Raw genomic sequence first — 17,112 nt, 5'->3', positions numbered from 1 at the left:
TATGTCATGTATATCATTACCTTTATAGCGCATTCTAGACCTAGTTCCCAAATTTGGGGACCCTGTTTGGTTCCTGTTGCACCCCATGCGTGCACTGGGTACTATAAGCTCAGTCTAATAGCTGGTCAGTGACACCTACAAAGAAAGGCAATCTATTTAAGGGGTAAAGGATCGTAAGCAACAAAGTATCTTATAATAAGCCATATCATTCCATTTTTAGAGAGGGGATTCTTAATAGAAGCTGATGAGGCAAAATGTTTTAAATTAGATCCAGTGTTTGTAAGAAAACCAGCTTTAGTGTTAAGCCATGTTCACAAAAAGTCATGCAGGAACAAAGGGGAAGAATTCTAAAACATTAATATGGCAAACTAAATATAATCAAAGGGAAACCATACAGTACTTGTTTAAAGAAAAACATTTTATGATAAATAATATAAAATCTGTTTGCCCCAGATACGCTATGAAAAGAAAGTTGGTGATAAAACAGTAAAAATGAATTGTCTTGGCCCAGTTAGTTTAAGGGGAACTTACAGGATGAAGTAATGGAAAGCCAGGTTTGGAAAGTCATTGCTCAAAATAGAAAATAAAAAACCCAGCCTGAAACTGGAATTTCATCCTAAGAGCAGAGGTAGCTTATGCTAGCAGCATGTGGGACTCTGCCAATGAAATGCTTGAAGATGTACCTGCAGGAGAAATTCTGTAACTTATTCTCAAAAGTTTTATCACAAGACTCCTTTACATTCCTACAAACTACTGAGGCCCTCAGACAGCTTTTGAGTTACATCTATTTGATATTTATATGTTAGGAATTAAAACAAGTTTTAAATATTCATTTAAAATTATAAATCCATTATATGTTAGTATTAAAAACATTTTAATGAAAATAACTTTCCTAACAAAAATACAATTTTTGCAATTCTCTTTTAATATCTAGCTGGACTCATATTTCTCAATCTGACAACATGTTGCTTTGGTTGAAGTACATAAAATCTGGCTTCATACAGATATATAGATGGAAAAAGTTATTTTTTAAAAATGTTTTTCAGATAATTGTGGATACTCTTTGGTCTCACATCAAAATTCAACAAATGATTAAAGGCTAATTTCAACACAGAATCTTAAATCATAGCAATGAGCTTTTTATACTCATGTTATAAAACAACAAAATAAAGAAGATTCTTTGGTCTGCAGAATCTCTGGACTGGTTTCCATAGCAGTTGTGCTGGTTTACATTCCCACCAAGAGCACACCAAGGGTTCCCTTTTCTCCATGCCTTGTCTTTGACAACAGCCACTTTGATAGGTGTGAGGATATCTCATTGCGGTTTTGATTTGCATTTCCCTGATGATAAGTGACACTAAGCATCTTTTCATGTGTCTGTTAGCTATCTGTTTTGTCTTTGGAAAAATGTCTATTCAAGGCCCTCTGTCCATTTTATAATTTTTTTTTAATGTTGATTTGTATGAGTTCTTTTGAATATTTTGAATAGTAACCCTTTATCAGATATACCATTTGCAAATATCTTCTCCCATTCAGTAAGCAGCCTTTTTTATTTTGTTAATAGCTTCCCTTGCTGTGCAACAGTGATCACAAAAAACAGTGACTTTTTTTTTTTAGTTTTGCTTTTATTTCCCTTGCTTGAGGAGATCCATAAAAATATTGCCAAGATGTCAAAAAGTGTACTGCCTATGTTTTCTTCTAGGAGTTTTGTGGTTTCAGGTCTTACATTTAAGTCTTTAATCCCTTTTGATTTTATTTTTGTATGATTTTATATGATATGAGAAAGTCCAGTTTTCCCCAACACTGTTTATTGAAGAGAAATTAAAAAAAAAAAAAACAGGACTAGCATATGATACAGTAATCGCACTTCTGGGTACTTTTCCAAAGAAAATGAAAACATTCAAAAAGATATATGCACCCCTGTGTTCACTGCAGCAATATTCACAGTAGCCAGGATGTGGGAGCAGATTAACCCTAAGTGTCTATTGATAGATAACTGGATAAAGAGAATGTGGTATTATTCAGCCATAAAAAAGATCTTGTCACTTGTGACAAAATGGATGGACTTAGAAGGTATTACGCTAAGTGAAGTAAATCAGAGAAAGACAAGTACTGTATGATTTCACTTATATGGACATTAAAAGGCATGGATAAACAACTAGACTCATAGATACAGAGAATAAACAGATGGTTGCTAGAGAAGAGGGGAATGGGAACAGTAAAATAGAGAAACAGGTGAGGGAAGTTAACAGGTACAAAAACAAACCGAATCCAGTGATGTAGCGCACACTTTGGATCCTTCATCCGTGCATGGTTCTGCAGCACAGGTCTTCCACATGTTGAAAGATTTTGTGATGTACTTATTTTAAAAATCATGTTCGTTACCAGTACCATCAAGAAAGTCTTCTGGGTTAGGAAGCTGTGAAGCTCAAGTGGCAGGTACAAGTTTTTCAAGATTCTAATTTTCACTTAGGTTATTTCATCATTGTCAATAAATACTATCAATTGTTTTCCTGAAGTACTTTTCTTGTAGTTACTTGAAGTAACTACATTCACTTGAGAAAATGTCCACCAGCCACCCAAATCTAATCATAGTTCGTCTGTTGTTAAGTAATAATGGTGTTCCATAAAGAGAAGCTGGTGCTGTCATACAGGTGCTTTCCTAGGAGAAAGCCATCGTGCTGCAGAACGCAGATGGTTTTGTTAGTTGGTTCTTACTGCAGTGACAGTGAAGAAAGAACATGACTATTGGTACGGCTAGATGCCACTGCCTTGATCTATGCTAAGGTGACAGCAGCTTTGCTCACAATGTTTCTGTTCCATTAAATAACAAGTATCAATACAGGAAAAAGGACAAATAATATGTGAATGTTATTGCAAAAATAATGTGGCCTTTGTGGATTCCTGAAAAGGTCTCAGGGAAGGGTCCATGGATCATACTCTGAGAACCACGGTACTATAGTAACACCCATGATACACCTGAGACTCCCAGCTAATCTAATTTCTAGCCCTATACGTAACTACAGTGAGAATCAACCTTGAATTTAAAAAATAACTCAGTGTCTTCTTTGGAATAATGTCTATTCAAGTCCTCTGCCCATTTTTTAATCAGATTGTTTTATTTGATACTGAGTTGTATGAGTTCTTGTTATTTTGGGTATTAACTCTTTACTGGATGTATCATTTGCAAATACCTTCTCCCACTCAATAGGTTGTCTTTTTGTTCTGTTGATGATTTTCTTTACTATGCAAAGCTTTTTAGTTGGATTTAGTCCCATTTTGTTTATTTTTTGCTTTTGTTGCCCTTTCCTGAGGCAAATGAAAAGATGCTCAGCATCACTCATCATCAAGGAACTGCAAATCAAACCACAAAATAGTACCTCACAACTGTCAGAATGGCTGTCATCAGAAAGACAAGAAGTAAGTATTGGTGAGGATGTGGAGAAAAGGGACCCTTATGCACTGCTGGTGGCAATGTAAATTGGTACCTACTATGGAAAACAGTATGGTGCTTTCTCTAAAAATTAAAAACAATTATCATATGATCTAGTAGTTCCACTTCTGGGTATTTATCCAAAGAAAACAAAAACTAATTCAAAAAGATATTTCCCCCTTATGTTTACTGCAGCATTGTTTACAGTGGCCAAGCTATAGAAACAACTAAGTGTCTGTCAATAAATGACCGGATAAAGATGAGGTGTGTGTGTGTATATGTATACACACACACACACTGGAATATATACAAAAATGAGGTGTGTGTGTATATATATAGGGTGGGCCAAAAAGTTCGTTTGGGTTTTCCCTATGATGTTACAGAAAAACCTGCATGAACTTTTTGGCCCACCCAATATATACACAATAAAATGTGTAGTATCTAAAAACAAATATAAAATGACTCATAAACACAGAGAACAAACATGGCTGCAGACCTGGGGGGATAGGCAAACCGGGTGAATGAGATTATGGAGCACGAACTTCCAGTTACAAATGAATGGGCTTCCCCAGTGGTCCAGTGGTTAAGAACCCCCCTCTGCCAATTCAAGGGACATGGGTTCGGTCCCTGGACTGGGATCCCCCATGCGGTGGAGCAGCTAAGACCATGTGCCACAACTACTGAAGCCCACGCGCCTAGAGGCTGTGCTCTGCAACAAGAGAAGCTACTGCAGTGAGAGGCCCACACGCTGCAACTAGAGCAGCCCCCACTCCCTGCAACCAGAGAAAACAAAAGCCCGCACGGCAATGAAGACCCAGTGCAGCCAACAATAAATAAGTCTTAAAAAAAAAAGAGAGTCATAGGGATATAATGTACAGCACAGGGAATACAGTCAATAATACTGTAATGCTTTTGTGTGGTGACAGATGGTAACTAGATGTTGTGATCATTTTGTAATGTATAAAAATATCGAATCACTATATTGTATACCTGAAACTAACACCATAATTATATATATGTCAATACAAGTAAGTCACTCAACATTAGATATCTTGAAGCTACAAATGTGGTGGACTCGGCAAATTCCACTGTGATTTTGGCCCCCCCAGAGCATTACCTTCTCAGGTTTCTCATCCACCTACTTGCCTACTTACGCCATGCTGTGGTGGGATGCTCTGCACACAGCCCTTCCCTTGGCCAGGACTTGGCCTGAACTCCTGGCTGATTCCGTCGGGTACCTGGACGGTGATGTACTGGGCTAGGTTCTGCACGCAGCTGTAGCAGTGTTCCAGTGCCTGCTCTCTGGAGCCTCCACTAAACTGTACCCGGAACATACGACTCTTGTTCTGTGTGACAAATCAAAAGTTATCCTCAGCAACCCTCGTCATATCACTTTACTTTTATTTACTGTGGGGTCTTCCCTTTGTTTGCAGGGTAAGGCGTGTCAATAAGGGAGCAGTTACCCTAGATTGTTGATGTGGGCACGGAAAAGCCAATAATTAGTTTTCTTTTCCCTTTTGGGAGCTGTGCCTCATAATATATTCATTTCCTTCAAGGGACTGACATCAGCAAAAAATGGAAAAGCCCATCATAAAGACTAGGAAGGTCACTATACTGACTGCAGTAAAAGATCCACATTTTATCTTACTTTGGAACAAAGATTGCATACCGTCTAATTGCTTAGGTGGAGAATCAGTGAAGCTAACAGTCCTGGCTGAACAAAATTTTCCAAACCTGAGTATATAGAAGAGCTAGCCAGATAGATACCACATTAAACAAGCCAGTGAATCTGAAAAACAAAACGGGATCTGGGGACAGGCAAATGCTGACAGCCAGTGTATCTCATTAATTTGCAGTGCCCTTTTATCCTTAAAGAGGCCAGACTTACCTACAAATCACACAGACAAATCAATCACATGCTGCCTTTAATTAGCTGTATGATTTATATCCCCTGGCAAACCAGCAAATGTGGGAGAGATGCAATTAAAATTTTTAAGTGTGGCAACCACATCAAATTTATTTTACTGTAAGTTTAAAAATAGAACTAAATTGTAACAATAACAACAATAAACCTCTTATTTTAACAGAAGTAGTTGCCTTTTTTCTAGTCTGATATCTTGTCTAGTTTTAGAAGACGCAGCTTACCCAAAGGCCACCCCAAAGAGGTGATGTGTATTGTGTACCTTTATTCAGTTTCTTCTGCAAAGAAATTCGGATGCTAACATCGTAATAGCATTTTGTATTTTTTAAATACACAAATCACATTGCTAACTGGAAAATGTTTCTAACTGTAGTTAACAAAATCCTGAAAGTTTCTATAAGCAGAAATCCTTGATTTTCTTGTTCACAATTTACATGATTTAAATTTCTAGATAAAACCATCAAACAAAGCCGTATCTTTAGGATACAGAAAACTGGGCATGGCTAGGTAGTGGTAAGGCGCCATGTCCACAGACACTGCTGCCCTTTCTGCCTCTCTCGGGTTCTCTTCATTTTTAAATTCATTCACTTTCTTCCCCTGAGTATAAAGGTTAATCCATTATCATTGCCCCCTCCAACAATGAAAAAATATGAATATTTTTGAGTATTGCCTATTCATTTCCTTAGTCATTTTTCTCTTGGATGAATAATCCCCAAATTATCAAGTCTTTGAAAGCTAACCCCCTGAAGGAAAGGGAAAGAACTGATGAGAGAACTCCACATTCAGTTTTTGGTAATTCTATGAATCTTACGTGAAACTGAGCTTTCTTGTTTACAATTAATTAGCTATTTCCACCTCTCGCTAGTTGAGACTGTACAAATGGGACATCTATATGTAGCACCTTTGTATCAGCTATTTCCATGATGATTCTGTAATTAACCTTTTGAGAGTAATCACATAAAAAATTGCACCTCATCACTAGATGAAAACTATATAAAGGAACAGATAATTATTAAGTATATAAGCAGGGCAAAAATCTCAGACCACTTGTCTAGAGGTATCTACCTATCTATGTGAGTGTACACAACAATGAGTTTGGACAGTTAAGTGTTTCTTTGGAATGTAGTTCCAGGAAATGACAGGGAAAGTTGTATGTCTGACAGCCTAACTGATGATTTGCTCCATGTTCCTTCTATAAAATTCTTAGACAGAATTTGAGCTTATCATCTGAAACCAGAAATACCACCTCAATACATGTGGACCCAAGATAAAGCCAAGGCACATCAGGAGAAATTGAGCTACATCTTCATCCCACATCCTCAGCACCAAAATACCACGACAGAAAACCTGCCACTGGGTTAACCAAAGGACTCCTAGGTTGAAAATCTTGAGGCGATTTCTTCTTATGCCAGAATTAAAAGTCAGAAAGAGCTCTTTGTTGTGAAATGAAAGTCTTTTATGCATATATAATAGCCACGAACTGTCCCAAATAGACTGTCTCTGGTGTCTATCATCTAAGGAAACTACTGGCCGTGCCACATGGCTTGTGAGATCTTTAGTTTCCCAGCCAGGGATTAAACCTGGGCCCTCAGCAGTGAAAGCACAGAGTCCTAACTACTGGGAAGCCAGGGAATCCCCCAAATTACTATATTTTAAGTGCCTTCAAGAAAATTATAGAGTTACCAAGGGAACATTTCCTGCAAAGATGGGCACAATAAAGGACAGAAATGGTATGGACCTAATAGAAGCAGAAGATATTAAGAGAGGTGGCAAGAACACACAGAACTGTACCAAAAAAAAGGCCTTAATGACCCAGATAACCGTGATGGTGTGGTCATTCACCTAGAGCCAGACTTCCTGGAATGTGAAGTCAAGTGGGGCTTAGGAAGCATTATTATGAATAAAGCTAATGGAAGTGATGGAATTCCAGCTGAGCTATTTCCAATACTAAAAGATGATGCTGTGAAACTGCTGCATTCAACATGCTAGCAAATTTGGAAAAGTGAGCAATGGCCACAGGACTGGAAAAGGTCAGTTTTCATTCCAATCATAAGAAGGGCTGTGCCAAAGAATGTTCAAACCACTGCACAATTGTGCTCATTTCCCATGCTAGCAAGGTAATGCTCAAAATCCTTCAAGTCTGGCTTCAGCAGTATTTGAACCAAGAACTCCCAGATGTACAAGCTGGATGTAGAAAAGGCAGAAGAACCAGAGATCAAATTGCCAACATCCACTGCGTCATAGAAAAAGCAAGCTAATTCCAGAAAAACATCTGCTTCATTGACTACACTAAAGCTGTTGACTGTGGAATCAAACTGTGGAAAATTCTGAAAGAGTTGGGAATACCAGACCACGTTACCTGCCTCCTGAGAAACCTGTACACAGGTCAAGAGGCAACAGTTAGAACCAGACATGGAACAGCTGGTTCAAAATAGGGAAAGGAGTACGCCAAGGCTGTATATTATCACCCTGCTTATTTAACTTATATGCAGAGTACATCATGTGAAATACTGGGCTGAATGAATCACAAGCTGGAATCAAGATTTCCAGGAGAAATATCAATAATCTCAGATATGCAGATGACACCACCTTAATGGCAGAAAGCAAAGAGGAACTAAAGAGCCACTTGAAGGTGAGAGAGGAGAGCAAAAAAGCTGGCTTGAAACTCAACATTCAAAAAACGAGGATCATGGCACCCAGTCCCATCACTTCACAGCAAACAGGTGCAGAAAAAATGCAAACAGTGATAGACTTAATTTTCTTGGGTTCCAAAATCACTGCAGATGGTGACTGCAGCCATGAAGTTAAAAGATGCTTGTTCCTTGGAGGAAAAGCTATGACAGAACTAGACAGTGTATTAAAAAGTAGAGACATCAGACATCACTTTGCCGACACAGGCCCACATAGTTGAAGCTATGGTTTTTCCAATAGTCATGTACAGATGTGAGAGTTGGGCCATAAAGAATGCTGAGCACCAAAAAATTGATGCTTTCGAACTGTGGTGCTGGGGGAGACTCTTATGAGTCCCTTGGATAGCAAGCAGATCAAACCATCAATCCTAGAGGAAATCAACCCTGAATATTCATTTGAAGGGCTGATGTTGAAGCTGAATCTCAATACTTTGGCCACCTGATGAAAAGAGCCAACTCACTGGAAAAGACCCTAATGCTAGGAAAGATTGAGGGCATGAGGAAAAGGGTGTGAAAGAGGATGAGATAGATAGTTGGATGGCATCAACTCAATGGACATGAGTTTGGGCAAACTCCAGGAGATAGTAAAGGACAGGGAAGCCTGACGTCCATGGGGTCACAAAGAGTTGGACACAACTTAGTGACTGAAGAACAACAACAAAAGTGGTGACTTATATGTTAAAGTGTTCCCACTCTCCTTCAAAATACTTAATTTCAAGTTCTTACAACTAATAGAAAATTTCTTGAAGAAACAAACGTTAAGGATTAGTGTTTGTCTCTATACACTAATCTTCATGTACACACAAGAAAATGAGGCTTCACCTTCTGGGAAGCATTGGGCCCATTAAATACTGACTCACAAGTGTGAATGGCATCTCCATGCAGAGATCTTAAGCTGCAGGCTCTGTAGCTAATGTTACAGGGTATCAGCAACACGAAGACATGGGCCCAGCCGGTACCACGTAGGAAGACAGCCGAGGAGATGTGAGAATCCTCACAAACATGGCCATGTCTTCCTGCTGGTTTTAGATTCACCCAGATCTGTAAGAAGTTCCCCATCATCACTAGGACCCCAACTGGAGCAGTTTATCCCACCACTAGCAGTGAATTCCTCTAAGTAGAAATTGGAGGTGGGGGAGTATGGAAAAAGGACTTCAACATTTTCTTTGATCCTTTGCTTTGAAACCAAGGGGTGATACTTAAGGCTGAGGCCAGAGAAAACCATGAAAATATTCTTCAGTGAGTTATTGGAGGTGAGTCACAACAGTGGTTTACAATTATTCCTTTGAATCAGTCTTTTCACATAAGGAATTACATGTCGACTGTTAGCCAATCAGCCAAGATCATTTTGATTACAATTACTGAAAAAAAAAGAAGCCCATGTTACAAGTAGGCAGATCTTTTACAATCTACTTATTTCAGCCAAAGAGAAAAGAAACATCATCTTTATTGCCCCTTGAATTTAAGTTATGTTAAATTTCTGTTAAAGGAACAAACATTTTATTTCTAAATATTTCTATTTATCAATTTACAGAAACATGTTTGTTTTGCAATACTTGTTTAACTACAAGTTATCCAAGTCAAGAAACAAAAAAGTTGTGTACCCTTTGCCAAATAAGGCAAAAATCACAGTGTGTTGGCTCAGTATTAATATATCAAAGGATTAAAAAAAGTGAAATAATGATTTTGATAGGAGTTAAAATTTAATATGTAATCCTGATAAAAGTTTTAGTAAATAAACTATAGTTGAAGGAGTATCTCCCTAACATGGTAAAGAACATCCAGTCAACAGCCAGAAATGTTCTTAATGTCTACACACTTGTTCCCATTCAAGTCAGCAAGATGTCAAGGATGACTGTGTAACTGTCAAATTACAGTGTTCTGGAAGGTCTAGATAATCCAGTAAGGTGAGAAAAGTATGGGAAGAAAATTATCATTGTTTGCAGATTATAAAATTACTTTCCTAGAAATTAAATTACCAGAGCTAATAGCAGTTTAGTAAGGAGGCTAAATTTAAAATAATTCAGAAAAAATCTAGTACTAGGCAGCTAGAAATATCTTTGGATAAAGAATACCATTCCAATAACAACAGGCAAAAGGATCCTAAACTTGAATATTTAAAAATCTACATATAAAGTATATGGTATATACATCAATAATCACTTTTCAAATTATATAACTACACAAAATACATGCATTTAACATGTAATCTCTATACACAGAGAGTAAAGACTTTGAAGAGAAAAATTAGGCAAAAGCAGTAGACGGTGATTCACAGAAGAAATACAGATGGTTGGCTAACAAACACACAAAAAAATATTCATTCTCACTAGTTACCAAAGAAATGAAAATTAAAGGAAGATGCTCATTTTTGCTTATCAAATTAGAAATTAGTTTTTAAATTTAAATTATATCACCCTGTTGGAGAGGATTTGGACAAATAGGCATTTTTACAGATGTCAGTGCTGTAGAAACAGGAACAACCTATTTGGAGGGCACATTTACGAAATACACATTCATACTTCTAGTACTTTTATCTCAAAAACTCTGTAAATAAATCCTAATGAAAATCAAAACATTTTTACAATAGTGAAAAATCAGGAATTTGTTAACCGATTCATGGTGCACCCAAACAATACAAATACTAGGTAGTCACGGAAAATCATGTTTCAAAGACTAAGAAATGCCTTGGTATAATGTTCCAGATACAATGTTAAGTGAGGAAAGCAGGATACAAAGCCCTCTGTATACCACAATCCCCAAATTATAAATTATCTATATGGCAGACACTGTTCACTGCCATGAGGCAATCCATACCAGAGGCTGGAAAAGCCAAACATTCATTGGCTAATCTTGGCAGATCGGGATGACCACGTTACGCTGTTCTGGTCCCTGAGACAGAAGCAGACATCTTTCAGGGACCATGGGAGGTAGAGCGCCTTACAGGGAAGTCTATGCTTTCCTTATAAAAGGGATAGATGAAGCTGGTTTCCCATGAATGAAATACGACAGCTCTAGTAGCCATTTTGAAAATGTGAAGGCAGACCAAGGGAGCTGCAAAGGCGTTGACTCGGGCACAGCAGAGCTGCTGAGCCAACTGCCGGCAACTGCCTGCTTCCGGCTTTTCTATTTAGTGAAAAAAATAACCCTTTATTTTGTGGGGTGGGGCCATTACACCTGGATTTTTGGTCACATGCATCTGAACATTATTCTTACTGATACAATATATATGCCTAGTAAAAACTTTAAAATGTTAATAATGATTATTTTTGAGCAGTCAAATTATTTTCCCCTTTACAGTTATTTTTTTAAAAATTAATAAAAAAATTAAAACTCAAATATCACACATATTTGGCATAATATAACTTTTTAGAAGACACATACATTCATTCAACATGACACCATCGATAGGAGACCAACGCGGGGTCCAGTTTTCTGACAGCTAGTTGGCTACTGGCCTATGTTGCATTCAGTCCCCTCACGTAAAATGAAAACGGGCTCCTGCGTGTTTTGAGTACGTGCTTCGGACCCCTTTGGCCGTCAGATGAAGCCAGAGGACCCCTACTCAGAAAAATGTTTTTAATCACATAATATATATAAGTTCAAAGGAAACCAATTATACTGAAGTATACTTAATGTATCACACTATTAACACTAATTTATACTCTAATAAGATATATGCTTCCTTATTAATATACTCAATAAAAAGATCCAGCAGCAGGACTAACCACCACCATAACACTGGGGTGTGATGAGCATAAATGACATTGAAGATTTCTGAAACAGCTAAAAAGTGATATGAAGACATTTGATTTCTACTGGTGCAAATGTGGTCCGATGCCAACAGGCATCGTTGAACGAAATTATAAATTTCAGTTAAAGGTCAGTGAAAATCCATGCAGTTCATGGACCCTCTGAATTCTCTGGGGATCCTCTGGAGTGGCTGGTGCTCTTGAAGACCTCTTTCAACTCTCAGTCTATGAGCCCAATAAAAATTAGGATCTTTTACCTGAACTTCAGTTATTATCTAGTCAGTGAATGTTAACAGATTGGTTTTTACAGTTATTTCTGAAAGAAAATAATACAGGTGATTAGTTTTCATGTTGCTTTCATAAGGATCATTCTTTATGTTTAATACAGCCAAGTAAGCAAATAAAAAGGAATTTTATTATTTAGTATTAAAGAGAGAAAAATGAAAAGACATTCAGTGAAGCATTTGAAAGCACACCCCCTTTGAAATCTAAATAGCAAGACAAACAATGATGTAACTCCACCTTCTCCCAATTTGTGCTGGGAGATGGAGAATGGTCGCAGAGCTCTGTCAGGCAGGTATTGACAGATCAATCACAGCCCTGGTTCTTCAGCAACATCCCCTTATGAACCATGCTTCTGCCTCTGGATAGTCCTTGTTTCATGTTTTGCTCAGAATGCAAACCTTTCTTAAACAAATGTGTTCTTCCCAGTACCATTTCACCTGCAAAGAGAAGCTCCTGCACCCACTCCAGTACTCACTTAGCAGATGAGAAGTGTATGAACAGTTGCTTAAAAACAGTTGGCCACACAGAATCTTACCTTTATGGTTGTTCCAAACAACAGACAATCCATGCGTCTTACAATCTTCAACCAGTTCTTGCTACCAATGAGTGAAAACCCCTCCTGAAACAAAATAATTAAGCAAAATTAGCAACAGACGCAAAAGAGACATAAAGAATAGCTGTGATGCCGCTCCTTCGTATTAGAAAGTTATCTATCTAGTTATTCTATAACTTAAGCACAATAGAAATGACTCAATATCAACTGCCAAGGATGGCCCTTCCAATGAGTCCCAGTATCTCAGTCCTCTTCCTGAGTCATGATCAACATTAACAGTCTCAGCCTGTATTGCTTTTCTTAACCTTTTCATATTGAAAATCAACAAACCATTAAAGATATTTGCTATAAAATACAATGTTACGCCTCTAGGATTTGGCAAAATACAAGTTTATAATTCCTGGAAGCCAAAGGTTTCCATTATACTAACTCATTAAGTTATCTGCCACATCCCCAACTATATAGTGAGATTTCTCTTCATGAGAATCTTATTTTCAGATTCCTATGTATGGAAAAATGGAAGCAGTTTGGTTTGGGATGCTGAATGTCTAGTTCTTCATTTCAATCTGAAAAAAAACAAAAAAGGCAGAGAGAGCAGTAGAGGGAGGGCACATAAATCTCAAGGGAGGGACAACTGCTGGATCCTAAAGGTGTAAAGATAGACTTTTCTGCAGCTTACTAACAATGCAAATAGAATGGACTGCCTAATGACTGTGGCCGCTCACGAGAAGTGCTTAGCGTTTAGTACTGACAACTCACTCGGGGACGGGATAAACTGACAGCGTACAGAATCGAGCAACTGCATCTGCCTCACGGTGTTGGTCTACCACAGCCAGAGGGGGCGCTGGAGGGACGTGGGAAGTCTACAGCTCTTTATAAAAAAGTTTTCTGAACTCTCATCAAATCCCTCTTCCTAGATTTGAATATGATGAAAGCTACAACCTGCAAAGAAATTTTTTGTTCAGGAAAACTGTGGGTTAATTCCTTGACTTTTTTTTTTTTAAAGGAGAAAAAAAAAGACCATTCTAAAATGTTGATTCTAAGAATTCTATTATTAATAGGAGTCTTTTTTTTTTTTTAATGAAAAAACAAGTCAGGCAAACCGTTTGTGATTTCTTTTTAAAACTCTCTCAGAAGCAGCAAAAAGAAACATATTCATTATTACCCCCAACATGTAGAAACTGCTGTTTAAAATGGAAGTATGTGGGAAACGTGCACACACGCATTGCTAGGAGGAGTGCAAACTGGTACAGCCTTATGGAGGGCAACATGGTGTTACCAGAACTATGGATGCTTTTACTCTTCAACTCAGCAACCTCTGCTGGACTGAGGATTCCCTTCACAGATCAACTTGCACATACGAAGTGATGTATGGATGGGGTTAAGCATCTCCATATTTTTAATGGTAAAAGATTGGAAACAACTCAAGTATACATCAACAGCAGACTGGTTAAATAAAGTATGACACTCTATGCAATGAGATACTAAACAGCTGTAAAAAACATGATGTCCTACATCAGTGCTGTCCAGTAGAAGTATAATTTGAACCACTTATGTAATTTTAAACTACTAGCTACATTTTAAAGGCATAAATAAACCGGTAAAATTTTAGTATTTAATTTAATACATCAAAATACAGTAGGAAGTGGCAACCTACTCCAGTACTCTTGGCTTGGAGAATCCCATGGACAGAGGAGCCTGGTGGGCTACAGTTCATGGGGTCATAAAAGAGTCAGACATGACTGAGCGACTAATATATCAAAACATGATCAAACACTGTAAAACATTATTAAGATAGTTTATGTTCTCTTTTTTTTTGGTACTAAGTCTCTGAAATCCAGTGGGGTCGCACAGAGTCGGACACGACCGAAACAACTTAGCAGTAGCAGCAGCAACAGTGGGATTCACACTTATACCACAGCTCAGCTGAGATGCTGTATTTTAAATGGTTAACGTGAAATGCAGTCCTACCAAATCAACAGAGTTTAGTGGGATAATATTTTACAGTGCTTTAATTTTTAAACTTAAATTTTAAATAAAAGTTAAAATTCTGTTTTTCAGTTGCACCAGTCACATTTCAAGTGTTCAGTAGCCACAGATGGCTTACAGCTCCCTTCCCGGTCTTTATGTGTTGATCTGTGAGGTACACTGTTCTGCTGGAAAGCAAGCTACAGAACAGTGTCCATGATGTGATATCTTTGTATAAGGAAAGGAGGGAACATACAAGGTATACTCTTATTATTTGCGTGCATTTACATTTTAAAAGGGCTTCCCTGGTGACTCAGTGGTAAAGAATCTGCCTGCCTGCAGGAGTCTGGATCTGATCCCTGAGTCAGGGAGAAGGAAGTGGCAACCTACTGCAGTATTCTTACCTGGAAAACTCCAGGGGCAGCGAAGGCTGGCGAGCTACCATCCACGGGAACGCAAAAGAGTCAGTCACAGCTTAGCGACTGAACAATAACATTTTACAAACTGGAAGGATGAGTATACAAGAGACTAATACAAATCATTATCTGTAGGGAGTGAGAGTGAACAGTACGGCCGGGGCAGAGGTTGAAGTGAGATTTTTTACTATTTATCCTTTTATACTGTTTTGATTTTTCAACCACATTAAGCCTCATATGCATGCATGTGGGAATATTTGGGTAAACAAGAATTCCCATTCCAATATGGCATAAACTCAAGGAAGAGAAGAAAGCAGGACCTAAATAAATCCATCTATGGGAACTCTGTACTACCTTTACAACTATTCTGCAAATCCAAAGCTATTCTAGAATAAAAAGTTTATTAGAAAATAAATGAGCGGGCCCTGGCCCTGGCCTGACTTCCTCTAGTCCTCTGACTTCCTACCTCTAGTCCACTGTGGGTCCCCGGAGACTTCACTTGGCTAGCTCACACATCCCTCCATGTCAGCTCGGCCAGACTGGGAGAGTTTTCTCCACAGACACTGCCATTCCCATATGCGGCTGCCTCCACGTATGGCATCACACATCCCAGTCAGTCACCACCCTGAGTGATCAACCTGGCATCCCACTGGGCTCCTTTCCTCACTGCTCCCTCAACACCAGTCAGTGCCCAGGTCTCGGAGAGCCAATCTCCAAACAGCCTTCTCATCCCACCACCCTCCCAACGTACACCGTCCCTGCTGCATCAGGCTGCTCCTCACACACTGATTTTGTTGTAGAGCTTGTTCCTGAAGTGGCCTTCCTTTTTCACTGGTCTTTCAAAACCCCACTTTATCCCAACCAAACCCCACAAGGCAAAGCTGGCTGACCTCTCAGAATTCTATGCTCTCTCAGGATCTTGTACTTACCATGCTATATTGTAATTAGTTACATTTCTTTGTCCCTGATAAGAATGAGGAGGAATCCCTAGGCAGTGCAAGGCAGGTTCTAGAATGTGTCTTATTACCCCTTGAATCCTTGGGAACTATCACAATGTTTAGCAAATGTCACTAGATTAGCTCCTGCAGCCCTTCAGTCCAGGACACCTTTGAGATGAGCCATTTTATGGCTCTTACTCTTCCGCTTAGCCAAACCACCCTTCCATAGAACTTCACACACCTCTTCCCTCTGCCTCCTCTCCCTGACTTTTTACCTAGTTAACCTCTAACCACTGTTCACTTCACCCTAACCCAAATCTCGGCTGGGCAACCCTAGGACGCTTTCCAATAGCACCGTACTGTTTCTTTCATAGCATTTATCAGTTTGTGTGTGTGTGTGTTGATTGTTCGACATCTATTTTTTCACTAGACTATTAGCCCAGACAGGCAGGGGCTACGTTTGTTCTACTTACTATTATTCATACAATGGGCAACCTTGGTGGCTCAGTGGTAAAGAATATGCCTGCCAAGGCAGGAGACTTGTGTTCAATCCCTGGGTCGGGAAGATCCCCTGGAGAAGAAAATGGCAACCCACTCCAGTATTCCTGCCTGGAGAATCCCATGGACAGAGGAGCCTGGAGGGTCACAGTCCATGGGGTTGCAAAGAATCAGACATGACTTAGTAACTAAACAGTGACAACAAGAATACACTCATTATAATCTTTGACACGTAGAAGATGATTCAGCAAGTTTTAGTGAATGAAAGAATGAAATTTCATGAAAATCAACAAAATATTTCATGCCAATGTAATTTCTTGGGAATGAGATCCACAAATTTATTACCTGTCCAATGATGCAGAACATCTTGCTTTTTTTTTTTAAACACTTCATCTTATTCAAGATTCAAAAAGGGCTTTTTCATTCTAATGTTTTGGGATTTAGTAAAAAGAAGTCTGTATACCTAACCACTTGTCATTCATACATTCCTACATTTTAATAGTTGATCTCCTTATCTCTGAAAATCCCCCTCTTGGAATCTCCTTGAAGGAGACGGCTCCTCTGTGCCACCTCTTCTAACCTTCTCAGGTAAGTGACTTGCTCTGTGCTCCCGCAGCACACGGCACCTGCTGCTACTGAAACACACCCCGTGTCTGAG

The 17,112-nt window shown here is 38.7% G+C and overlaps 1 protein-coding gene across 5 annotated transcripts in view; it reads right to left on the bottom strand.

Annotated features, from left to right (window-relative positions):
* Nucleotides 1-17,112, bottom strand: part of REC114 (REC114 meiotic recombination protein) — a 184,611-nt gene that overhangs the window by 5,478 nt on the left and 162,021 nt on the right. For 3 of the 5 annotated variants that reach the window (XM_061430307.1, XM_061430306.1, XM_061430309.1), the window contains exons 3-4: nt 12,617-12,700; nt 4,588-4,779 (exon numbers count right to left, since the gene is read on the bottom strand). In XM_061430307.1, coding sequence (XP_061286291.1) covers nt 4,588-4,779; nt 12,617-12,700 — 276 coding nt within the window. Of the gene's footprint in view, nt 1-4,575; nt 4,780-12,616; nt 12,701-17,112 lie in introns of all 5 variants that reach the window. The other 2 variants (XM_061430305.1, XM_061430308.1) reach the window with 1 other exon arrangement.

Source organism: Bos javanicus, chromosome 10, assembly GCF_032452875.1.
Source record: "Bos javanicus breed banteng chromosome 10, ARS-OSU_banteng_1.0, whole genome shotgun sequence".
Classification (NCBI taxonomy): domain Eukaryota; kingdom Metazoa; phylum Chordata; class Mammalia; order Artiodactyla; family Bovidae; genus Bos; species Bos javanicus.
This window is presented reverse-complemented; position numbering and strand designations above follow the sequence as displayed.